The sequence below is a fragment of the Ailuropoda melanoleuca genome, chromosome 9, assembly GCF_002007445.2.
Source record: "Ailuropoda melanoleuca isolate Jingjing chromosome 9, ASM200744v2, whole genome shotgun sequence".
NCBI lineage: Eukaryota > Metazoa > Chordata > Mammalia > Carnivora > Ursidae > Ailuropoda > Ailuropoda melanoleuca.
In genome coordinates, this window is record NC_048226.1 from 63,436,538 (window position 1) to 63,462,616 (window position 26,079).

Consider the following 26,079-nt stretch of genomic DNA (forward strand, 5'->3'; position numbering starts at 1 on the left):
GGAAAAGGGAACATTAGGTAGGAGGGACTGAGGTCCTGCATGGGCTGCAGAGAAGCGGTCTCAGGGAGTAAAACTAAAGCAGGGTGAATTGGCTAGCTTTCGTAGGTCCAGGCAACAGGGTACACACTCCTTTGGGTTTAAGGAGAGGGAGTCACAAATGCAAATAGCTACGGTTGAGTCTGAAAAGTAAACAGAGGCCATATCATTGAGGGGCTTTATCCAATGCACAGTAAAGATTGTCAAGCAAGCAAGGATCATGATCAGATGTACACATTAGAAAGAACCAGTTTAGCTACCGCATGAACAGTCCAGGCAAATCTGCAGGCAGGTGTCACTGGGATCCAGATGTAGGCAGGGATGGCCTGGACCAGGGCAGGTCTTGGCAACTAGACCCAGCTCTAACATTTGAAAGGCCACGGGTAAGAGTACCAAAGAAGGCTCACATACCATGTGATAAGTACTTAAAAGTTGTAAGTTAAGCTAGTAAACTATCAAATAACATATTCTCTAACCTCCTACCTCGATAAATATTTTCAGAAGGACCTGGAAGGAAGGAGGAGAGCCGGGGCGAGGTCCCACGGATTCAGGCGGTGTTTTTCTGGAACCCACAAGACAGAAGAGCGCGGCGGCCCACATGCAGAAGACCACAGCGACACCTGGCTCCCCTCCGAGCTGCGTCCGCGGGCAGCCTGCCCGCCACTGAGAGGTGGGCGGGTGAACCTGCGGGGGCGTGGCGGGGTCGGAGGGCACGCGGCGTCGGTGTCATGGCGGCCTGCGTGCTGGGCCGCGGCGGCCCGCTGCGGCTCGCTGTTGCCGGCATGGGCCGCCGCCGGTCGCCCCGGGGACTGTGGGTGCGCGCGCGGCGGCTCCCGGGGCTCGCGGGATCCCGGCGGAGCGTGGCCGCGGCCAGCGGATCGAGCGCCTGGAGCACCGACCGCTACTGCTTGGAGCTGCTGCGGTGAGCGAGCCCGGCCTGCCCTGGCAGGAGGTCGAAGAGCGGCCCGAGGGGACCGGGTGGGCGCGGCGGGACTCGGGGACGACGCAGGCGAGCCGACCACTGCCTTCCTGCGCTCGTGTTGGCGGGGAGTGAGGCCATGGGAACTTGCACGCGGGTCACAGAATGGTGGCAAAGCTCCGTCTGTCACCTAGACTGAAACTTTATTTTTACCTAGTTAAACGTACTGCCCCTACACCTTTTAAAAAATGAACAGACGACTAATTTTTAGCCGAGTTCGTATGTGTCAGGCACTATGCAAAGTACAAGTAATTTACTTAATCTTCGTTACAAATTGTGATACACAAATGTAGACCTACCATTTAGGGTTATGAGGATTAAAGCGTTTAGAACAATGGCACAAAGCAAGGGCACAGTGAGTACAACATAAGTCGTTATTATCATATTTAAATGGATGAGGATACGAAGGTTTTGAGAGATTAGGGAATTTACCTGAGATTCAGTAGAATAGTCTCATAAGTCAGGGCCTGATGACAATAACACCGGAAAGGCTTGGCACATGGCAGTCGCTGTTAATCACGTGTGGAATCGAGTTAGATGAATCAGGTCAACCAGGTGACCCAGTGGATTAGGCCTGACTGCAAAGACCAGTGGCTGAGGCCCTACTGCCCTTCTGCTGCCTTTGATTTGTAACAGTGGTGAAATGCTCAAAGTACCTGGTCTTACGAACTTCTGAGAAGTGCTAGAATAATTAAGCTACCTTGGATTTGATTGGGCGAATACATCCAATTTTTTTTGAATTTTATTTTAGCAAAATGTAGCATAACACAACAGAATTCCCATGCATTTCAGAATTTTGTTTTAATCACTTTTAAAAATAATGTTCCTGCCCCACTCTATTTGTTGATTACTTATAACTGAAACAAGATAACAGTAGTGGAAATCAGAGCAATAAGAATTTGTAAAAGCCAAAACTGCTAAAAGTTGTACTCATTTTTATATATTTTAAAGTTACCATTTTTTGATGATAAAAAGACACAAGTTACCAAAATGTATACCACCCATATCCACTGGTCCAGTGCAATTTTGACACTGGTAGTGTCCTAATTTCTCTATCCAGAGGTGAATAACCACTCTTCCTTTTTTTAAAGATTTTATTTATTTTATTTGAGAGAGAGAGTGAGTGAGAGAGAGAGCATGAGGGGGTAAGAAGCAGAGGGAGAAAGAGAAGCAGACTCCCCGCTGAGCTGGGAGCCTGATGGGGGGCTCCATCCCGGGACTCCGGAATCATGACCTGAGCGAAGGCAGGCGTTTAACCGACTGAGCCACCAAGGTACCCTCACTCTTCCTAATTTCTTATGTACTACTATGTATAAGTAATAGTATGATCACTATATTGCCTATATAATAATATATATATTACTACGTGTATATAGTGTATATGGTGTGTGTATATATATATATACATATACATATATATATATATATAGTGTGTGTGTGTGTATATTTATATAGTGATCATACTATTCTTCCAGTAATAGTCTGTGGGTGTCACATGACAGTTTTCTCAAATATATATTTACAAATGGGCAGATACTTAATCTGTCCATATAGGTATTTGAGTGGATGCTTTTGACTGTAATGATTTATTAAAACCCTGGATTTTGCAGACAGACATGATCTGAGTTTATTAGTCCTAGGTCCATCACTTGGGAAAGTTACTCATATTAAGATATTTCCTCATTTGTAAATTTCTACTCCTACTTTATAGCCTGGTTATGAGAGTTAAATGCAATGATGTATATAAAAATGTTGGCGTGTAACATGCACCACAGTAGTTCTTAAATAAAAACAAAAACTTGAAAGAAAGATTGCAATGTCTGTCTTCTGATTGTCCATTAATCTTTGCAGGTTTTGGCCTCTGAAATTATCTGGGCAGAGTTGTTTTGGACATGTATCTTCTGTAAGGCTTCCAAATATTGAAAAAGATACCAGGCCAGAAGTGCAGGTTAGCCAGCCAGAGCTCTGCTAGGAGTCTAGGTTCCTGGGAGTATCTCAAACCTAATTTACATAGGTTTCTTGGGGTATGGTTTTGAGGAACCCCCAGGCTGCCTCAGGCCTTGTGATTAGCACTATAAGGAGGTAAGGAGGTGCTAGTGGTGATGTGTGAAAGTGTACCTGTTCTGCATTCTCCCCCAGCCACACTGGGGAACCACTTTTTTGTACCTTGATGGCACAGGTCCATGGAACTAGAACTAGCACAGCGGTCCTAACAACAGATATGCTTATTTTTCACGTCTGCCTCTCCCTGCCAGACTGAAGTCTGTACCTATCTTCAGTGTCTAGCACAGTGCTGGTGCATAGTGGGCACTGGATAAATGTTACAATGAATGAATGAATGAAAGGTTCTTGGCCCTGTTGCTGTACAAAACCATCATAGTATGGAATGTCTCACTATCTGGAACAATTCTCCAATAACTGGACCTTGTTTGGCTACTTAAGATACCCTTGTCTACCAATAGTCGGTATTTATAACAATGATCCTAAGTGATGAAGAAATGGTTAAATATTCAGTATATCTTACTCAGTGTAAAGAAGTTGGTAATTTGTTTAGAAAAATTTCCAACCAAAATTTAATTTAATTTAATTTAAAAAATTAAAAATTTTTAAATTAAAAAAAAAAAAACTTTACAGGGAAACCCTTCTCTGTAGAATATCTTATTTCCCAAAGCTTGTTACCATACTAGTATGTCTTCATTTTTCATTTCCCTGTAAGAAACCTGAAGTACTTCACATATTGATTATTTTTAGGAGATATGAGACAGGTCATCAAGCCTCATTTTGCAAAGTAGGAAATAGCTGTGGCAGGTATCATTTCTGGTAGCCGCTTGAATGGAAGTTAAGATTGTAGTTTTGATTCCTACTCACTATTTTCTCACTGTTTCATAATAACATCCTAATGTTTTTAAGCAGTTTTGATGTTCAGAGACTTTTATACTAAAATTAAATTTTAAAATTTGTCTGTATTTATTATAGATATATATTTATATTATTAAATTTATTAAATATCTATATATTAAAATATATATATATGTATTTGAAAGTAGAAATTATAGAGCTGTTTTGCCCACACTGTGCATTTTGTAGCTGCAACCACTTACAGTGAAATTTTTTCATAGAGCTGTTTTCTGTTAGCAGAGTTACTTGTCATTATTGCTTCCTTTTGTTTATGTGGAAGTTGGAGGAAATTGTGAAGGGTGTGGCTAGAAGAGGTTTAAATTCTCTTGTTAGGCAGACAACAAAATGTAACCAGTTGAGGGGCGCCTGGGTGGCTCAGTCAGCTGAGCATCCAACTCTTGATTTTGGCTCAGGTGGTGTTCTCAGGGTGGTGAGATCAAGTCCCGAGTCAGGCTCTGCACTGAGCATGGAGCCTGCTTGGGATTCTCTCTCTCTCCCCTTGCCCCTCCCTCCTGCTCACATTCTTTCTCTCTCTCTCTCAAGAAAGAAAATTAAATTAAATTGAAAAAAAAGTGAACCAGTTGAAATGTCGGAGTAGTCTGAATTTCAGTACCTAAACTCCATGGAAGGATGTTGGACCCCCTTTATTTAGGTTACTGTTTTAAAGGAAATAATGTTGGGGCGCCTGGGTGGCACAGTGGTTAAGCGTCTGCCTTCGGCTCAGGGCGTGATCCTGGCGTTATGGGATCGAGCCCCACATCAGGCTCCTTTGCTATGAGCCTGCTTCTTCCTCTCCCACTCCCCCTGCTTGTGTTCCCTCTCTTGCTGGCTGTCTCTATCTCTGTCGAATAAATAAAAATAAAATCTTTTAAAAAATAAAATAAAATAAATAAAGGAAATAATGTTATAATAAAGTTCCAATATATTGTAGTGAAAGCCTTGTTGATAGGCAGTCATCCTGTGCTGTATATAATAAGGATTATATTGTTTTAAACTTTTTATTTTGAAGTAATTTCAAATTGATATAGAAATTATAGAAATAATACACAGAGCTCCAGTATACTCTTCATCCAAATTCCCTCATTGTTAGCATTCTGCGCCATTTGAGAATAAGATGTAGACATGATGCCCCATTACCTCCCCTTAATATGTTGGTGTGTATTTTTTAAAGATTGATTGATTTTAGAGCGCGCATGCACGCGCACTAGAGAGACCATGGGTGTGTGTGAGTGGGGGAGAGGGAGAGAGAGAGAATCTCAAGCAGACTTCCTGCCAAGTGTAGAGCCTGATGTCGGGCTTGATCCCACAACCCCAAGATCAAGACCTGAGCCAAAAGCAAGAGTTGGTCACTCAACTGATTGAGCCACAAGATGTCCCTTGGTTTGTATTTTTTAATACACACGGGGTCCTCTTCCATATAACTATAGTAAAACCATCAAAATCAGGATATTAAAATCAATCCAATATTACGATTGAATCCACAGACTCCATTCAAATTTTGCTGATTATTCGATTATGACTTTCATACATCCAGGATCATATGCTACATTTTTTTGTGAAATCTCTAGTCTTTTCCAGCCTTGAACAACTTCTCAGTCTTTCCTTATCTTTCATGAGTTTGACAGTTTTTGAAGAGAACAGGCCAGTTACTATGTAGAATTTTTCTCAGTTGGGTTTATTTAATGTTTCCTTGTGACTTATACATTTTTGGCAGGAATATTACAGAAGCAATGCTGTGTTTTTCTCAGTATGGTTTCAGGAAGCACATGATGTTGATTTTCCTATTTCTGTGGTGTGAACCTTTTCTTGCTTTGTTGAAAAGGTAGCTTTTGGGTTTCTCCCCTGTAAATTTGGTTAATAAGAATATTAATTAGTAACATGTATTTTGTGAAGAGATACTTCACAGGTATGTCAACATTCTGTTTCTATCAAACTTTCATCCATTTAACATTTTAAGATTTATTGATGATTTTTGACTGAATTGTCACTTTGATAGTTATCAAATAATTAAATAAAAAATTTTCAGCATGTCTTCTAGATTTATCAGTTGGCATTGTACTGTTGTCAGATTTTTCCTTCTCTTCCTATTCATCCATTCTTTTATATTGGTATGGGCTTACGGCATTCTGTTACAGTCTGTTAGTATCATTATTTTTTTTTTATGCTCAGATTGTCCCAGACTTAGTGAGAACTTCGTCAGGCCAGTTTCTTTGTCATTTTGACAAGTCCCTCTGAATATTTCATTACTTTCTGTCCAAGAAGATGTTTCTGGCTTATCTTGTATTTTCCCTGCCCCAGCCCTGGATTTAGTCCCTCCTCCAATGAGCCCTCGTTTCTTCCAGTGGAGAATGGTATTTAGAAACCAAGGATCGAGGTGTTAGGTGTGTTCACTGATACTGGGGGCTTGGGGGATATCATTGCTTCTAGGCTTTCTTAGCAGATGCTGCTAGGAAACTAAGTGTACACCCAGGTACACACACCCACACGCTCCATATTATTTTCTGTTTCTGTGTCTTATCTGTGTCTATCTATGCATTAAAAACTGTGAGTTCATACCAGTACTTGCTGGTATTACTTTCTTGATTTCTACCTTAGTAGGTTATTTGAATTCTTACTAAAATGAAAGTGATTCTGAAACAATAAAAATTGTAAGTACTATATAAGTCCAAATAAATTAATAGAGATTATTTCTTTTTAACTGGTCTGGGATTGGGGGCAGATACATTTTTTGTAATTTTAAAGAAATAAGTATAAAATATAAGAAATTTCAGGCCTATTTTGAATTGAAGTCTTTTTTTTTTCCAGTTAATTCTAGTCAGCATTTTTGTGTGTGTGCAGTTTAGAAAGTGAAAAGTGACTGTCTTTTTTTGCCTATTTGTTATAGGAAACGAGATTATGAAGGCTATTTATGCTCCCTACTGCTCCCTGCCGAATCCAGAAGCTCTGCTTTTGCACTGAGGGCCTTCAATGTGGAACTGGCTCAGGCTGGTATTAAAATACCTTAAAAAATTATTTGCAAAAATGGTGATATAATGTGCTTAATGCTGAACCATAAAGAAATACAGTTATAACTTACGTTAGATGTGCATAAGGTCTCTGCCGGTGATTTGTTTGTCCTGCTATTTAGGCTTACCAATTCAATTCCAGAGATAAACTAGCTAACAAACTTCATGTTTGTCATGATATCAGGGTTGTGGGATCGAGCCCCTGGGTAGGGCTTGTCGCTGAGTGCGGAACCTGCCTAAGATTCTCTCTCTCCCTGTGGATTTGTGGTGAGGACTGTGATCAGATAATCCCTGGGACAGAACCTAGCAAAGGGCCTGACACTCCTGGTCATTTGATACATCTTACTTCCTTCCCTTTCCTCTGGAAAGCCCCTAGTTCTGTTTCCTAGGTTTATCTCCACACTTAGACATAATTTTACCATCACTAATCCAATGAGGATTGTTTTTCTTCTCTTCCACTTATTTTTAAAAACCTTTTTATTATGGAAAACTTGGAACATACATAGAATTAGAGAGTGTAGTATAATAAATTCCCATAAACCCATCACCCAGCTCCATCAGTTACTAATTTATGGCCAGTCTGGATTTTTCATCTCTATCCCCACCTACCTTGTCCTCACCTCTGTTATTTTGAAAGAAGTCTCAGATAAATTTTTCATCTGCAAATATTTCGGTATGTATCTCTAAAAGATAACTCATAAAAAAATAACTATAATACCATTGTCATACATTAAAAATTTAATACCTCCTTAATATCTTAAACATCCAGTGTTCAGATTTTTCCCAGTTGTCTCTCTTCAAATCAGGATACAGATAAACTCCACATAGTGCAGTTGGTTCCTCTATCAAATTTCTTTTAATCTAAATGTCCCCACCCCACTCTTTTTTTCTTTGCAATTTATAACTAGAAATATATCTCCTATTTTGGAATGCAAATCTTGAAAATATTGGAAGTAATTTGCAGGTTACTTAGGAAACTCTTAATGACAACAATTTAATTGACATATAGCTTCAAGGAAAAATTAAAACAAATGTAAAGAATTAAATAGTTTTGGGCTGAATTATGTGATTATGCAGTCAACAGATTCTGATTTTGAGACTGTGAAGAGTGCATTTATTAAGCTTTTTGAACGCTGTTTATAGGTAAAGGACTCCGTCTCTGAGAAAACAATTGGACTGATGAGAATGAAGTTTTGGAAAAAAACAGTGGACGACATATACTGTGACAACCCACCCCAGCAGCCTGTGGCCCTTGAGCTGTGGAAGGTAAAAACAAAATGCTACTTTCAATTTTTAAGCGTTATTTGAGCATACTTTTTGATGCATATGATTTGACTAGTGGTGATAGGGAATCTATCCTGAAAATAATGTTAGGCTCATGTAATGTTCAGAGCTCTGTTTTGACAGGAATTTAAAATCATCTGCTAATAATTTACACAGATCTTTAGTGAATTTCTTTATTAAAGGAAAAAAAGAGGAATCTGGTCTCTTTGTGTTATAAATTATGTATTTATTTTCCACATGTTTGCTGTAGAAATTAAACCCCACAAATTTTGAAGCAGTGGCAGGTTAATTGTCTGTTTTGTCTGCCCAGCAGCTCCTTATTCCAGTGCTCTGATCCGTACTGTGGGCTGTAGAAAAACACAGACTGATCTTTTGTGAAGGGAGACTTGCCCTCACCATTGTCCAGACACAAATATAAAACTGTCTTGTTGAGTTTGATAGAGTTGCATATTCATTGATGAATTTGAAGTATTAGAGAATGGAAACCTGTGGGTTAGAGAATTCTTTGGTTAGCTAGATGTATCTAGTGAATGGTTTCACAGTAGAGCAGTTATATGGATCCTTCATTCATGAACAGCTCTGCGGAGTTTGGAAATGTGCTACACCATGATTGGAGGAAGGGAATTAGGTGCCTTTGGTCACTGATCTGTGTCCCCACTATAGCGTCAGGAGTGCCAAAAGACAGGTTCTGTGACGGAGCCACTGAACGGACCTGACGGGTGCACCTCTCCTCAGGTCTGCGTACCAGCAGAGGCAGGCCCCATTCCTGGGCCCCCAATTGACTTCACAGACACCCAGTAAGGATGGAAAGCCAGGCAACCCCCCAACTGGGGACTAAGAAGAAAAAGTGGATGGGAAGCTGTGAGTATTAGATTAGTTGTTTACCTCTGTTCATCTCCCTTTAAGAACCTCAACCTTGGTGACTGCGTTTAAAGAAGAGTTTCTCTAAAGCCCAGAAAAATGGTGATTTTACATGCAAACATCCCTGCAGTGGGAGTTTATGCTAAGACTTGCATCGAAGGTCCTGGCCTTTGCCAGGAAACATCATGGAAGATTAGAGATTCCTTCATCACAAATTTATCTTGTTCTTGGCCCCTCTTAAAAAAAAACAAAACAAAACAGAGGAGGTATCTGAATTGTAGAATGTTTACACGTGTGCCAATTTGTCCAGTTTTCAAAGCTGCTTAAATTTAGATGATTGCTGTTGGCCAACTTTCTGATATGACCAGTGTTGAGTTTAATATGAATATTTGAAATAAGCGGGTGGTGTGCAGAGCAGTTGTCCCCATTGCATGTTCTCTTCCCTTTCCCATCCTGCTGGACCATATGCTTACTGGACTGCTGTCCGTAAAACGTTCCATTGGTTCTTTGGAGAGGGTCAGCTTCTTTTAGAAGATTAAATAGGGAAGGAGTGACAGGTGTTGTTCAGAGGACACTTTTCTGCCACAGTGATTCATTAGTGCTTTTAGGGTACAAAATCATTGCATTTCTATAATTACATATGTGTTTCATATGGGCTTCTTCATTTCTCTGTGTATTAATGTTAGTTGCAGTTTGAATTTATGTTTATAGCCAAGGTTTTTATTTTTTTATTTTTTTATTTTTTATTTTTAAATTTTTTTTAAAGATTTTATTTATTTATTTGACAGAGACAGAGACAGCCAGCGAGAGAGGGAACACAAGCAGGGGGAGTGGGAGAGGAAGAAGCAGGCTCATAGTGTAGGAGCCTGATGTGGGGCTCGATCCCATAACGCCGGGATCACGCCCTGAGCCGAAGGCAGACGCTTAACCGCTGTGCCACCCAGGCGCCCCCCAAGGTTTTTATTTTATTTGTCTTCGTTTCCGAAATTGTTGATACTATTCAGCAGATTTTCAGCTTCTTATTAACTACTTGTTTTTTACCTTGATCTCTGATTTCCTCCAGAATCAGACAGAAGAATTGTATTTTGTGGTCAAGGAACTGCAGCTGGTATGGGTTCAGCCTGGAGGAATCTGACTTTCAGGGGTTAAACATTTCTTGAGTACTTTATGTACCAGGAATGGTGCTTGATGGTGGTTGCAAAGATCAAACATGCCTCACTCCACTTAGACACGTACAAAATAAAGCAATATCAGGATTCTGTAATGACTTAGGAACCCCAGGCTGATTCCTGGGAGTGGGGAGAGGCCTGTAGGTAGTCCTACCATGTAATAGTGGCTGTACTGAGAGCACTTTGCAGCCAATGCCATGCAGCACTTGGAGCTTCTGTTAGGTTCCTGCCGGGCAAAATGGGCTCTGTGCTCCCTGCTTCCACCTCTGTCACAGAAATGTGTATAGATGAGCATGCTTTTACATTTTAGTATCAGTGACATCTTAGAGTCTTAGATGGTGTATAGGATAGTCCTAAGATTTTGTTTCACTACCATCTTTATTTATTATGAAAATATATCTTGTTGTTGACTTGGTAAGGAAACGATGTTTTGAAAACTTACTTGAAAATAATTTTAAACTTTCAGAAAGGCTGCAAAATTTAAAAGAGTACAAAGAACACTTCTATAAGCTATATCCATATTCACCTGTGGCTAACATTGTATCCTATTTGTTAATGATTTCTGAGTACTCACTTACATGTGCATGTGCGCTCTGTGCATGTGTGTGCTCGTGCGTGTGCATTTACACACTCATAATTTTTATCTGAATCACCTGAGTGGAAGTTATATACATCATGGCCCTTTATCCCTAAATACTTCAATGAGTATTTCCTAAGAATAGGGATGTTCTCTTCTGTAACCAGAACAGTTACTGACTTTCATAAATTTAACTTTGATATAATACTTTTATCTAATTTTCCATTTATATTCCACATTTGTCAGTTTCTCCGGTAATGTCCAGGATAGTATTTTTCCCCTCCGGTATAGGATCCAGTCTAGGATCAGGTATTAGTCATCATGTTTCTTTCGCCTGCTTAATCAGGAACATTTCTAGAGCTTCTCTTTGTCTTCTAAGACATTGACTTTTTTTTTTTTTTTTTAAACGTATAGCCCCTTGCCCCCTGCCATTTTAAAGCATTCCTCATTTTGGAATTGTGTGATGTTTTCTCATGACTAATTCAGTTTATGGGTGTTTGGGCAGAATACTGCGAAGGTGACATGTTCTTCTCAGGATGTCACATCTGGAGGCACATTTTATCCGTCTGTCCTTTATTGGCGTTGTTAATTTTCATCACCTGGTCAACGTGTTGCCTGGTTTTCCCAGTGTATAATTATAATTCCTCTTACAAAGTGGTTGTCTTCAAGACGATGCATGATACGTATCCTGCTCCTCATCAGTTTCTTCCTAAACTTAGCATTCATTGATGGTTCTTGTCTGGTTCAATCTTTACTTGTGATGATTGCAAAATGATAATTTCCAGAGTCTAGCACTCTGTCAACATTACTGGCTGGCACTTGGCATTCTGCCATAAGGAAGAGCTCTCCATCTCCTGTGTTCATTTATTTGTTTATTAATTACTGCTATGAACTCATGAATTCCTATTTTTTCCAGTAGTTTATAATTCATTACTATATTTAATTATTTTGGTGTTCAAGCTGGCCCAGATTTTGACAGTGGGAGCCCTTTCAAACTGGCTCCTTTTGTCATGCACCCCATCACTTTTGGGGGCACTTTCTATTTTCTGGCACAGTAAAATATTCTGGGATTACTTTGACTCTCCCCTGCCCTAGTTCTGGAATCACCCATTTTTCCAGAGCCTTGTTTCCTTTGGGAGGAATGGGACTGGAGACCATGATCTGGGCACTAGGTCTGCTTTTTCCTACTGGAGTGTCTTTGCTAAGATAACACTGTGGCCTGCCGATTATTTTCTGTGGATCTTTAGTTATTCTTTTCATGTTTGGAGAAGTGGTTATTTTCACTAAGTAGAATTTTTATCCTATGGAAAAAAGTTTATGTGGGATAAAGAAGCATAGAACTCAAGATGCATCATATAACAGAAGCTGGTATTTAATTCTTATTTTGTTTTTGTTTTGAAAGTGGAATTGTTAAATTACTAATAGCATAAGAAAAAAAGTCTAGTGGAAATGTTTTGGATGTATCATCTGTACTTTGAAATGTTCTGAAATATTTTCTAGGGACATTTTCTTTTCCCCTGATATTTCTTTAACATGGCTATTTATCTGGTGATGAGTTATACAAATGTTTCCTTACCTAGTTTTGTATTTGGTTTGTTTATTTTATTCAAGTCTGCTGAAGTAATTTCTAGTACTTTCTAAAAATTTACAACATTGTTTGTTGTTTTTTTAGGCTGTCAAAAGACATAATCTGACCAAAAGATGGCTTATGAAAATCATTGATGAAAGAGTAAGTTGAAATTGCTCAAGTTTTCAGTGTTTTCTTCCTTTTTAATCCGTAAGCTAATTCCTCAGGGAGGAAATGTCTTAATATGTGTATTATATTTTGGAGGAAGGAACCTCTTAGAGGACTGTGCCATTCTGTCCGTTGTCCCTCACTTCATGCCACCCACCTCAGCCCCTGCCCTGCATCGAGTCAGACAGGCAACCACAAGCACCCAGGCAAAGGCGCGTGCATGCACACCCACATACTGATGTTTTGTGGGTTTTGTTGTTGTTTTTTAATGGAAATTTTCGGGCTTATACAAAAGTAGAGAGAATAGTGTGATATACTTTCACGTATCTGTAACCCAACTTCAGCTGTGAACACATGTCCACTCCTGTTTCATTTATACTCTACCAGCTCCTCTCATTAAACCTTATGGGATTATTTTAAAGTCAACCCCAGATATCATATTAGTTGATCTGCAAATATATATGAATCTTGAAAAGATTTTAAAAATGCTTTTAGAAAACATACCCACAATAAATGATCATACCTTAAAAAATGACAGTTCCTTAATATCATCAAAACTTGAGTAGTCATGCACATACCTTTATGTACACCCAGTGTTTGGATCTCTGTCTAGATAGTAGAGGGAATAAGGAAGGTCTGATGATTCTATTCTAGTGAATGGAGTACTGTACTATGTTCTAAGAACTGAGTTCTAGATCCAACCAAGCATGCAAATTGCTCTCTGTCCTGGGCTAACTTATGTAATCTTTCTGACACATTGTTGGCTCAGTGTCCTCATCAGCCTGATATTTATCACATACTGTTATCATGAAAATGTAAGTTTAGTTTATTTGGCTACAACCCATTAATACCATAGGCTGTGGGGCAGCTGGCTAGCTTAGTCGGTTAAGCGTCTGCCTTCGGCTCAGGACAGGATCGAGCCCTGCATCAGGTGCCCTGCTCAACAGGGAACCTGCTTCTCCCTCTGCCTGTCGCTCCCCCTGCTTGTGCTCTCTGTCATTATCGGATAAATAAATATCTAAAAAAAATAATAATCATAATCATAAGCTACAGTCATTATAATATAAACCAAAATGGGAGATAATGATTTAGCATTTTTAAAAAATTGCGCAGTTGGCCTACAGAGTTAATTGGCACTAGAAAGATCTATTTTTCAGGTATTTTCTGTTTTGTTTTTTTAAAGATTTATTTATTTATTTTAGAGAGAGAGATCACGTGCTTGCTTGTGTGTATGTGTGTGAGCTGGGGGTGAGGGGGTGGGCAGAGGGAGAGGGAGAGAATCTCAAGCAGACTTCCTGCTGTGTGTGGAGCTTGGGAGGGCGGGGCTGGATCTCATGGCCCTGAGATCATGAGATCATGACCTGAGCCAAAACAGTCAGAGGCCTAACCAACTGAGCCACCGAGGCACCAAAGGTGTTTTCTGTTTTTATGAGGTAAAGACAGAGAATTCAAGACAGAACTTTTTGGTTTAATGGAAAATAACATTTGGCATTTGTAGGGAGGGATATTTAAGAGTAAAAGACGGGGATCAATCTCGCACATTGATCTTTAGATTCAGTGCAATTCCTATAGAAATTCCAGCTGCCTTTTTGCAGAAATTGACTAGCTGATCCTGAAATCCATATGGAAATGCAAGAGACCCAGAATCACTAAAGCAATCTTGAAAAAGAAGAAAGCTCCAAAGTTACAATACTCAGACATGGAGTATTGGCATGCCATGGACATACAGATCAATGGAATAGAATTGAGAGTCCAGAAATAAACCCATATATTTATAATCGATTTTTTTTGACAGGGATGTGAAGATAATGCAATGGGGAAAGAATAGCCTTTTCAACAAATAATGCCAGGACAACTGGATATCCACATGCAAAGGAATGAATGTGGATGCCTGTTTAATACCATGTACAGAAGCTGACTCCAAATAGGTCAGATACCAAAATGTTACAGTTGAAACTGTGAAACACTTAGGAAAACGCTTTGGCATAAATCTTTGGGACTTCGGGTTAGGCAGTGATTTCTTAGATATGATAGTAAAAGCCTAAGCAATAAAAGAAAGAAACAGGTAATTGGACTTCAACAAAATTAAAAATTTCAAGAGAGTGAAAAGGCAGCCCATGGAATGGGAGAAAATATTTGCAAGTTATATATTTGATAAGGAAGAAGTATCTAGAATATGTAAAGAACTCTTATAACTCAACAGTAAAAAAGACAAATAACCCAATTTAAAATTGGGCAAAGGATTTGAGTAAACATTTCTGCAAGGAAGATCTACAAATGACGAATAAGCACCTAAAAGATGCTCAGCATATTTTCATTAGGGAAATGCAAATCAGAACCAGACTACATGACTCCTTTCCACGCATTAGGATGGCTGTGATAAAAGAGATGAACAGTAACGAGTGTTGGTGAGGATGGAGAGAAATTAGAGACCTTCGTACACTGCTGATGGGAATGGGAAATGGAGCAACCACTTTGGAAAACAGTTTGGCAGTTCTTCAGAAAGTTAGACATAGAGTTACCGTTGACCCAGCAATTCACTCCTATATTTATAGCCAAGAGAAATGAAAACATGTGTCCACACAAAACTTGCACATAGATGTTCATAGCAGTGTTATTCATAACAGTCCAAAAGTGGGAACAACTCAGTCTATCAATGAGTGAATAAAAATATAATGTGGTATATCCATACAATGGAATATTATTAATAATTTCTTCAGTTAAAAAGCATCAGGTACTGATACATGCTCCAACACAGATGAACCTTGAAAACCTGCTAACTGAAAGAAGCCAGATACAAAAAACTACATATCATATTTCCGCACTTGTTTTTTAAAGATTTATTAGAGAGAGAGAGAGTGTACAAGCGGGGGGGGGCAGAGGGAGAAGCAGACTCCCCACAGAGCAGGGAGCCCAATGTGGGGCTCGATCCTAGGACCATGAGATCATGACCTCAGCGGAAGGCAGATGCTTAACCAACTGAACCACCCAGGTGCCCCATGTATCACTGCATTTTTATAAAATGTCCAGAACAAACAAATCCATGGAGATAGAAAGTCGATGTGTGGTTTGCTGGGGGGTGAGGGAAGAGGGAAATGGTTAGTAACTGCTTAATGGATACAAGGTTTCCTTTTTGAGGTGGAGAAAACATTCTGGGATTAGATCATGGTGATAGTTGTACAACTTTGTGAATACACTAAAAACCACTGAATTGTACATTTGAAGAGGGTATATTTTATGGTATGTGAATTAAGTCTCAATTTTTTAAAAAAATGTAAAATATCGGACATACTTTTTTTCCCCTGGGATCATTGCTGGTGCCATTTTCTTCTGATTAAAAAAAAAAAAAAAAAAAAAGGAGGAGGAAGCAGTGTATTTCCTTAGCAATAGAGTCTTTTAAATGTGTTATTATAAAAGTAGCTAGATGTTCTTGCTCTGAGATATACATTTTCCTGTTTCTGGAATATAGTTGTCATCAGGTAACATAATCATCCCTGTTACTTTATTGAACATGGTTTCTCTGGGGTGGGGGCTAGTTATGATCTCCTTTCCTTTTCTAGGCACCTTTTCTTTATTAAGAACATGGACTTAACCGTTAAAATATATGGGTTTGAATCCTATCCCCACCATTTACTAGCTCTGTGACCTTGGACATATTACTTAATGTATCCGTGACTCAGTTTCTTCATCTGCAACATGGAAAAAGCATTAATTCTTATCTTTCGGGAAGAGGTTTTTAGGATTAAGAAGTAATGTCTAAAGTATGTGAGAACTCAGTTAAGTCTGTTTCTCATATTCCTTGGGTTTTGAAGGAATTAAAAATTAAGCTAGCCACATGTCTGTGCATTGATGTTATTCCCAAAGTTTTATTTTGAGGGGTGATTTGTAAGTATTGAATGTGTAGGACTTTAATATTTTAATATTTTAATTTTACTGTGTACTAAACAATATATACTAATTTAAAAAAATTCTTTATTCTTTAGGGCAAAAAAAATGGTGCCTTTTCTTTATAAAATACTGACAATTCATCAAACTTTAACTGAATTTTGTTTGACTATAGGAGAAAAATTTGGATGACAAAGCATATCGTAATATTCAGGAATTGGAAAATTATGCTGAAAACACACAGAGCTCTCTTCTCTACTTAACACTAGAAATATTGGGTAAGTCTTTTTTGTTTTATAATTCTCTTTTTCAAAGAAAATGCCCTTCAGACTTGACTCATAATTTGACAGTCTGATCAGTTTAACACTGAAGTTTTTCTTTGCATCACCGATAAAAGAACAGTTTTTTGTTTCGTTTTGTTTTTGTTTTTTTTTAAACAAGAAGGGGAATATATAGCTTTCTTTGGAGTACAGACTAATCAAATACTCAGGCTCTCATAAAAGTACTTTAGCTACCTCATGGGAATGCTGTAATTAATACTCTGGTAATTGCAGATGGTGTTTCTTTTTTAAGTGTCTCCTACAATTTGGAAGGCCTGGGGCCTAACTCTTCCTTCCCTGTCAATAATACTTTCCCACATTAAAAAAAAAAAAAGAGTAGAAAATATAAAACTGCATTTCTCAAAGTTTTTATGAGATTTTTCTTTCTTTTTCCTCTTAAAAATAAATAAAACAAATGAATTGAGATGATACTTTTCCTCATCTGACTTTTAAGTTAGTGAAGTCTTATTATAATGAGGAAATTATTTGGTCCAAATACAATGCCCTCTCTTTGAAGAAGGTAATATATCTTTATGTCATCCTAAAGGAATAACACAAGTCCCTGTTGAGATTCCCAGGCCTCTTCTGCCTGTACACCCGGTGACACGTTTGCCAACACAATGAAAGGAGGGAGCAAAGAGCAGAATGTTTGTCAAGCGTATACTTGAAATGAGGTCACATGGAAATTGCATTGAGGAGAAATGGAAGACTTGTAATGTTTTTCCAAGACAGCTGATTAAAATTCCAAATGTGTTCTCAGTGGGCTGTAGTCCGAGGAGAACTCTTTTCTTTAAAAGTTGAGGTTCGGAAACCTGTTCAGTGGTAAACAGTCAGCTTGATCTTGTGCCCAGTTTTGCTCAAATAAGTCCTGTTTTTCAGCTTTACAACATAGGATGAACACCTGCTTTTCCACGTGTAGGTGGTTTCCGCAAGCTGCTTCTGTTGAGTTGTTGTGCACGTAAGGAGTAAAGAGCAGCCCTGTTGCTTAATTTCTGAAATCATAGGTGTAAAGGATCTTCGTGCAGATCACGCCGCAAGTCACATTGGAAAAGCCCAGGGCATCGTGACTTGCTTGAGAGCGACGCCCTATCATGGTAGCAGAAGAAGGGTGTTCCTTCCCATGGATATTTGTATGCTGGTAAGACTGACTTGTTTCCTCTAATGAGTTACCTCAGGAACTCGGGGAGGGCCGTGATCTCTTGGTTCTTTTGCTTCATCTATTCAAGTAACTGCTTTGAAATGAATGCTGATTGCTCTTTGGCTCCAGTTAGCAAGTCAGATTTTTATCAGTCAGGCACCTAGGTCTATGAGGGATCCATATGTGTGTTTTCTTGTTTGTATAATTTTGTTCTACCTGCAACTGTGGTTAATTAACATCTTGTTGTATATTCTTCTAGGAGTGTGTGTGTATGTGTGTCTGTATACACACACGTGCATAAACATGTATTTTCAAAACAAAATAAGCATTATACTGTACATACTGTTCTATCACCCGTTTTTCTTGAGCTAAAAGTGTGCCTTTAGATTCCTAATGTAATATGTATTTTCCCACACAGCATGGTGTTTCACAAGAGGATTTTCTACGGAAGAACCAAGACAAAAATGTGAGAGATGTGATATATGACATTGCCAGTCAGGCACACTTGCACCTGAAGCACGTAAGTAGCCTCTCTGCCAAACCATGTAGGCAACCACCATTTCTAGATGTGGCTATTCCTAGCATGTGGTTACGGTTTCCAGCCTTTATTCTGTTTCTCATTGAAATCCCAGCAGATTTATCTCAGGGACTACTGTGAACTCTCTCCAGTTTTTTACAGTCCCCCTTTCTCCCTGTCAGCGGATGAACACATCCTTCCTCAGCTTCCTCGCTGAGCCCCTGTCTGCTCTGTGCGCCCGCCAGCTCTCGCTCTCGGGGGACAGGGTGTGTCTGCCTTGCCAGGGCTGGTGGCTCCTTTCCCGGGAGCTCATGTCCTCAGCGTCCGCAGCTGGCCTGATAATTCGCCCCTTTTCTGGGCAGCTTGTGGACCCTCCTGTGGCTCATTTGCCCCTCCCAGGTAAACCTCTGTGAGTAAGTGGTCTGCATTCATTCCCTCAAGGCCAGCATCACCCTGGCACCGTTCATCGTGTTATCATTCCGCTTCCTTCCCGCCTACTCTGATAATAAGCACTCTAAATAATCTCCTTATTGCCGCATTTAACGGGCACTTAAAATTCTCGTTCATGTTAACTCTGCTTTTGACACCACAGACATTTTTTTCTCCTTGAAACTTTCTGTTATCTTTTTCCCTTGGTTCTCTGACTTGGCTTCTAAACTGGATCCTGATTTCTCCTGCATACTACTTTCAGTGCTTCCTCAGAGTTAGGCCTTCATGTTTTCTCAAACTGTAACTTGTCTTCTGTTGACTCCCCCCACCCCTGCTTTCTTTTTTTTTTTTAAGGCTTTATCTTTAAGTGATTTCTATACCCAATGTGGGGCTTGACCTCACACCCCCCAGATCAAGAGTCATGTGCTCCACGGACTGAGCCAGCCAGGCACCCCCTGCCCCCACTCTTTTGAAACTGTGTCCTTCATTCCGATAATTTATTCCTTCCCAATTCTCCTGGAACTATTCCTTCATTTTAGTGGCTCCTGAGAACTTGGTGGAAACTTTCTATTTCCTTGACTCCCATGATACTGTTTCTTCCTGGTTCTTCTTGTGAAACTGCCCCCCCCCAGCTTTTTTTTTTGCGCTTCAGTGGATCCTAAAGACTTGTCATTTACCTGCAAATCTCAGGGCCTTTGTACTTGCTGTTTCTCTGCCTGGAAGATGTTCTCCACCCCCCAACTCCTCCACCCCAACCCCATAGACAGTATTAAATATCACCTTATCAGAACGATCTTTCCTGGCCACCATATCTAAAATAACATCCTCCCTTTCCATCACCCTCAGTCCCTTTACCTGGCTTAGCACTTTTCATTACCTGACATACTAAAAGTTTGTTTAATGCCTCCCCATCTCATAGAATGTAAGTGACTTTGGTTCTGTGCTGTATTTCTTCAGCATCTAAAGTGTCTAGTACATTATAGGCACTCAGTAAATATTTGTGAAATATTAAATAGGTAATCTGATTGTAAGCTTTTTGAAGGTAAAGAGTCTTTCTTAATCTTTTTTTAAATCTCCTGAAGCACGGTTCTCTGCCATAACAGAGGTATAGATAAAATACATGGGACTTTAGATGAGAAATAAACTAGCAGAGTTTTAGGTAAGACCTGAGAACACAACAAAATCACAGAAGCAGGAAAGCCTTATGCTGGAAGCTGAATAGTCCCAGTTGATGGACACTTAAGGCACCTGAAAAATACAGATTCCCAGGCCTCACCCGGAGATACAGTAAATCTGGGATGGGGCCAGGAATTAAAATTTCCAAATGATTTTAAACAGCCACGTTTGAAAACTACTGGTGTGTAGGTTATGTGAACCAGGACCCTGATAAACAGGTTTGGAAGGGTGGATTGAAGAAAGAGTACGGCGTGTGGGAGGCTTACGAGAGGCGCTGGAGCACGGGAGATCAGAGTGCAGACTCTGGAACCGGAACTTGACTTTCTTTTTTTTTTTTTTTTTAAAGATTTTATTTATTTATTAGACAGAGATAGAGACAGCCACTGAGAGAGGGAACACAAGCAGGGGGAGTGGGAGAGGAAGAAGCAGGCTCCCAACCGAGGAGCCCGATGTGGGACTCGATCCCGGAACGCCGGGATCACGCCCCGAGCCGAAGGCAGACGCTTAACGACTGCGCTACCCAGGCGCCCCAAGGAACCGGAACTTGACTTTCAGTCCTAGCTCCGCAATTTACTAATCACATGATCTTAACCTCTGTGCCTCAGTTTCCTCCTCCGGGAAAGAGGGTCAGATTAGTACCTAGCTCAAAGGGCTGTGATTTGGATAAATGGGGTTAGGGTGTATAAAGACTTTATAACTGTGCCTGGCATACCGTAAGTGACATGTTTCCTCATTCTCACCATGAAGCGGAGCAGGGACAGTCGTGTTGCACATGAGGGAACCTGGCCAGCAGTGTTGGAGACGAATCTGGGGAGTGGGAGATCTGTTAGGAGGCTTGTTCAGGAGAGAGAGAAAGAGGATCTGACTTAGAGACAGTAGGTGTTTATGTAGATTTACACAGACGTACACACAGCAGAGGTGGAGTCAGCTAGACTCGATGATGGATTGGGTCGTGGCAGGATCGGGGAGAGGGAAGGCTGCAGAGTTCAGGTTCAGGTAGTGATGGTGCCATTCAGAGACTACAGTGAAAAGCAGTGGCCTGCTGGTGCTGATCAGTAGCCTCTGGACCAACTGTTGGACATTATGGAATTTAAGGGGATTCAACGGGCTGTTGAAGACTGCAGGATTGTGCGTTTGCCGGGAGGTTAGAACTGGAGATAGAGATTTGGGAGTCATGCACATAGAACGCCTATGGTTAGAGCTCTAAGGGTGGATGGTGTTGTCCGAGGAGAATGTACATCTAGACATGAGGACCAAGGGCAGAACCCGAGGCCCACCTCTGCCTCTCAGGTAGGAGGAGAAGGAACCAGTGATCAAAGTAGGTGCACTAAGAATCAGTCTCTTGGAAACCAGGGGAGGAGAAAATTCTCCTCCAGGGGAATATTAAAGTTGTGCATGCTGCAGAGAGGTTGAAAAGATGGGTATGGTGATTAAGTAAATCGTGGATGATCTTGAAAAGAGCAATTTTAGTGGACAGGTGAGGGTAAAGCCAGAGTGCCGGGGTGAAGACGTCAGGAAGTAGAGGCCGTGTCTGACAGTGTAGACGGAGAGTGGCTTGCCGAGTGCAGGGTGGTAGGCATCTGCGTGAGTGGATCCGGGCTTCGTAGTCCAGGGCAGTAGTGAGATACGGAGGCCTTGGAACCCCAAAATGAAGCCAACACTTGTGTATCAGGGAGTTAAGTTAAAGTAAAAATAAAACAGAGACTAAGGACATTCATTTGGCTGCCTGTATGAACTGGACGAAAGGTTGAGAATGCAGACGGGAGATCAGTCAGGATGCTCTGAAGTTCAGGTAACCGGGAGATGCCCACGATTGGAGCTAGGCTGGTGCCAGGACTTGGGAATGCCACTATTTCTTCCTTCCCCCTCACTGCAGAGCTAGAGGGCCAAAGCTGTGAGATGTTGGAAGACAGCTGGAAAAGGCCAAAGCCGATCTGCAAGAACGAATGGGATTCTTATTAGAGTACTTTTTCCTAAGTCCTTTAGGCTTAAGAAATTAATTTTCATTGGCAAGAGAGCTATTTTCTTGTCTTTGAGAGAGGCCCTAGCCGTGTTGTTGAACTTCTGGTGTTGCTTTGTGATCACTTTCAGAGGCAGAGTGTTTATTTCCAGAAATATTTATGTTTGAAACCAGTTTCCTTTTGTCTTCCTTTGTAGGCTAGGTCCTTCCACAAAAGTGTTCCTGTGAAAGCGTTTCCTGCTTTTCTTCAGACGGTAAGTAGATTAACAGAGAAGGCTGTTTAATTAATGAAACAGATGTGTATGATCTCTTTTTCTGTTTTGTAAGGTTCCCAGTGCAGTTCTTTAGCGTGGGATCTTTGTGTTTGCTTCCCTCCCTTCTGGTGGGTTTGTTCGTTACGTTCTGCTTTTGGTGACGGCCGTGCCTGTGTTTCTGGGGCAGGGAGTGCAGTCACCAGACTGCATAGGTCTACATAGACGCATGCGTGTGCGTGTGTGTGTGTGTAGCCAGACATTCCTTTGGATCAGATCCTAATTTGTGAATGTCCAGTTGAGCTCTGATTTTGAGGTCACATTTCATCTATATTTGAATGGAATTTTCTCCTAGTTGTAAAAACTACATTCTCAGAACAGAGATTTGGACAGTATAAAAAAAAATGAGAAGGAGAGAGCAACCACCTATAATGCTGGTACCCAGACATAACCACTGCTTATTGTTTTTTTTTTTTTTTAATGAATTTTTGTGTACAGTTGAAGTCCTACTTTATAGGTCATTGTCCTACTTACCAAGCATCTAGCTACGTCATTAAAAATATTTAGAAGTACAATATTTAACGGCTGTATAATATTCTATCATGTGCTGGCACCTTAATTTCATTAACTATTCCTTATAATTAAATATTATAAACTACTAAAATGAATATAGTAGAATTCTTAGAGATGGAAAGTTGATCACAAAATATTTTTCTTTCATTCTCTTTAAAATTTTTAATATTTGATATCTACAAATGAATGTGGTCTATCTACATATGTGTGCACGTGTTATAAAGCATAACGTCATGGACACCCATGAGCTCCCCACTCAATCCAGGAGCGAGAACGTCACCATCAAACTTGACTCGTGTGCTTTCCCCCATCTCACCCCCCTGCCTCTGCCTGCCTCCTTCAAATAGCTCTCCTGAATTTTAATTTATTATTCTGTTGCTTTTATTCCAAAGGCCTCTTCCCCGTTTTATATATTCCTAAGCAACAGATTGTTTAGTTTTGGTTGAGCTTTATAAAAATGGATCANTAAAGATTTTATTTATTCGACAGAGATAGAGACAGCCAGTGAGAGAGGGAACACAAGCAGGGGGAGTGGGAGAAGAAGCAGGCTCATAGCAGAGGAGCCTGATGTGGGGCTCGATCCCAGAATGCTGGGATCACGCCCTGAGCTGAAGGCAGACGCTTAACCGCTGTGCCACCCAGGAGCCCCTAGTTTTGGTTTTGAGCTTTATAAAAATGGATCATACTGTTTGTGTCTTTTAGGTCATATGTTTCACTTCAGTGTATTTCATTGTGTGAATAGTGCTTTCTTTCTTTTTTTTCTTTGGTCAGAGGCCTGGATTGTTTGCAGGTATTTTGCTGATACAACACACAGCAGCTGTGCACATTCATGCATATCTCCTGTTGTACACGTCTATAAGTTTAGGGTTTAAAATGTAGATGGTGAATTTGTATGTACATTTGTCTGTGTGTGGGAAAAGAGTCTGGGAGAAAATACAGTCCTTTTTGTTGTCTTTTGGCTCCTCCGTATATTCTAGCAAATCCCAGCAGGGCCTCTGCGGGATCACACAGCTTGTCCTGCAGACACTAGGGGGAGCTGTCCACGTGGACTGAGAAGGCGAGAGGTGCCTCAGGATGGTCCAGTGCAAAACTAAGTGCTTCTGTTTAATCAAGTTATTGCAATAACATTAAAATGTACAAATTAATAAAAATAACTGAAAACTATAAAATAAAGAGGACGGCCCATCGCAACTGTTTTCCATCCTGCTTCCCAGTCCGCATGAAAGTTTAATCAAGTTTTGCGTGATGGGTGAAGCATGGGGTGATATTTATTAGGGACCTGTGGTGGTTCTCCCAGTTTGCAAATTGTTTTCTAACAAGAACATGGAGACCCATTAAACTTTTCCACAAAATAATGTTTTTAACAAACAACTTAAGCTCATCCTCATAGAACAATGCATTTGTGCAGGGGAGGGGGTGGTGGTGGTGGGGCTCAGTGTCCTTGATTGACATAGCCCTTCTGTTTACTACAGAATCTAGTAATAATACCTGACAAACAATAATTTCTCTAATTTTTTACACATTTTGTGTAAAACACAAATTTGAATACATACATGTTCTATTAAGTTATGATCAGAATTGACTTGATAATTTCTAGTACTTGCTCTTTGATCCTGTTTTACTGGTCTACTAGAAACTTCTTAGATGTCTTTATTTTCTCTCTCCCTTTTAAAATTCTCATTTAGAATTAGTACATAGTACATATGTCCTAGCACATAGACCATCTCAGGGAAACTAAAATAACCTTAATACTTAGAATTTTTCTTTAGTTTCTTTAAAAACCTTAATCATTCTGTGACCTCATGACCATTATTCTCCTTTTCCAGGTTGCTCTGGAGGACTACTTAAAGAAAATTCAACAGGTGGACTTTGACATATTCCACCCATCTTTACAGCAGAAGAATACGTTACTTCCATTATCATTGTATATTCAGTCATGGAGAAAAAGATATTAAAATAATTTTATGGCACTGCTCTTTACTTTTGTTAGTTTTATAAAAGTATACTGGTTAGGGTTCTTGTTTACAAACAACAGGAGCTGACTGTTTACTTGAGGAGAAAGCGGATTTTTAGGATGGGTGTGTGTGGCTCACAGAATCGATGAGACGTTGCTGGGGGGCGAGGGCACTGAGACGTTGCTGGGGGGCGAGGGCACCCCAGCGCCGCTCAGATTCTGCCACAGGCACCACCGCTGTCGCCAGCTGTCACCAGCAGCCCAGAGAAGTGTGCTGTGCTATCCCTGTCAAGTCACAGCCCTGGGAGGGACTGTGGTTTTAGTGGCACTGAGACTGCAGGCTGTGCGTCAGCCACCAGGGGGCAGGGAGAGGGACTGTCTCCTCCCTTCCTCACCCTTGGAGCCANCCCCCCCCCCCCCCCCCCCCGTTTGCATGTGGAGCAGCCACACTCAGGGGGCCCGTACAGCTAGGAAATGCCTTTCCTTAGAGGTCACGAAGAGTGAAGTTACTACTGGGGAGCGTCAGTCACTATGGCGAGGGCTTTATATCCCAAATATTTCATCTTTACAACTCTGTAGACTTTCCCATGATGAGAAAATAAAAGGTGAGCTGGCTGGCTGTCCAGAGCTAGAACCCTAATTTGACTTGAGGTCCGGCTGACTTGTCCTGTTCTTGTATAAGTTAGTATACTCTTAGTTGATGCTGATGCCGAAAGAATATCCTCTTGTTTAACTCNTCCGGCTGACTTGTCCTGTTCTTGTATAAGTTAGTATACTCTTAGTTGATGCTGATGCCGAAAGAATATCCTATTGTTTAACTCTGGTTTTAGAGGGCCTTTTAGCTTATCTAAAAGAGGCGACTACAAGGAAATGGCACACATTTCCTCTTGGGATTCTGAGTGGAGTTCAGTAGAGACATTCTTTGTTAGTAAGCATTGTCTGTGCGTCTTCCCAGGTTAAATCTGGTACAATCAGCTGCTAAGCATCTTGGTTCCTGTCTAAGGGTCTTAAAAAGAAGGGTTTAAACATGAAGTGGATTACCGGATTCTTTACTGGCTCAGTAGCTAATTTACTATTAAGTAAATAATTTCAAAATACTCTAAGCCATTTTAAATTTGGTGCTTAGAAATTTGGACGAACTGATGTTTCCAGTATCCTAGAGATTAAAATGGCATCTTATTCGGTGACATTTACTGTACTCTTCATGGCAGAAAAGACACTCCTTTAGGTAGTGGTGCCAACATTCTTTTTCATTTTTCACATTTCCTTTTTTTTATTTGAGCATTTTAAAGGAGTCCAATACATTTTTAAACCATTTAAGATGTATTTGGT

General features: G+C 40.4%; 1 protein-coding gene across 4 annotated transcripts; it reads left to right on the forward strand.

The window, feature by feature from the left end:
* The first annotated feature begins 745 nt into the window (after positions 1–745).
* Positions 746–24,763, forward strand: NDUFAF6 (NADH:ubiquinone oxidoreductase complex assembly factor 6). Of its 4 annotated transcripts, none has more exons than XM_034668334.1 (9): positions 746–958; positions 6,798–6,897; positions 8,062–8,184; positions 12,482–12,538; positions 16,605–16,707; positions 17,754–17,887; positions 18,306–18,407; positions 22,167–22,223; positions 24,620–24,763. In XM_034668334.1, exons 1-9 carry the CDS (start codon positions 765–767, stop codon positions 24,746–24,748), a joined length of 999 nt encoding a protein of 332 aa, XP_034524225.1. In that variant the 5' UTR covers positions 746–764; the 3' UTR covers positions 24,749–24,763. The 4 variants fall into 4 exon arrangements, with proteins under 4 accessions (XP_034524225.1, XP_034524227.1, XP_034524228.1 ...); XM_034668336.1 differs by having other exon boundaries at positions 821–958; positions 6,798–6,901; XM_034668338.1 differs by lacking the exon at positions 746–958 and adding an exon at positions 8,938–9,063 and having other exon boundaries at positions 6,883–6,901.
* The last annotated feature ends 1,316 nt before the right edge of the window (positions 24,764–26,079 follow it).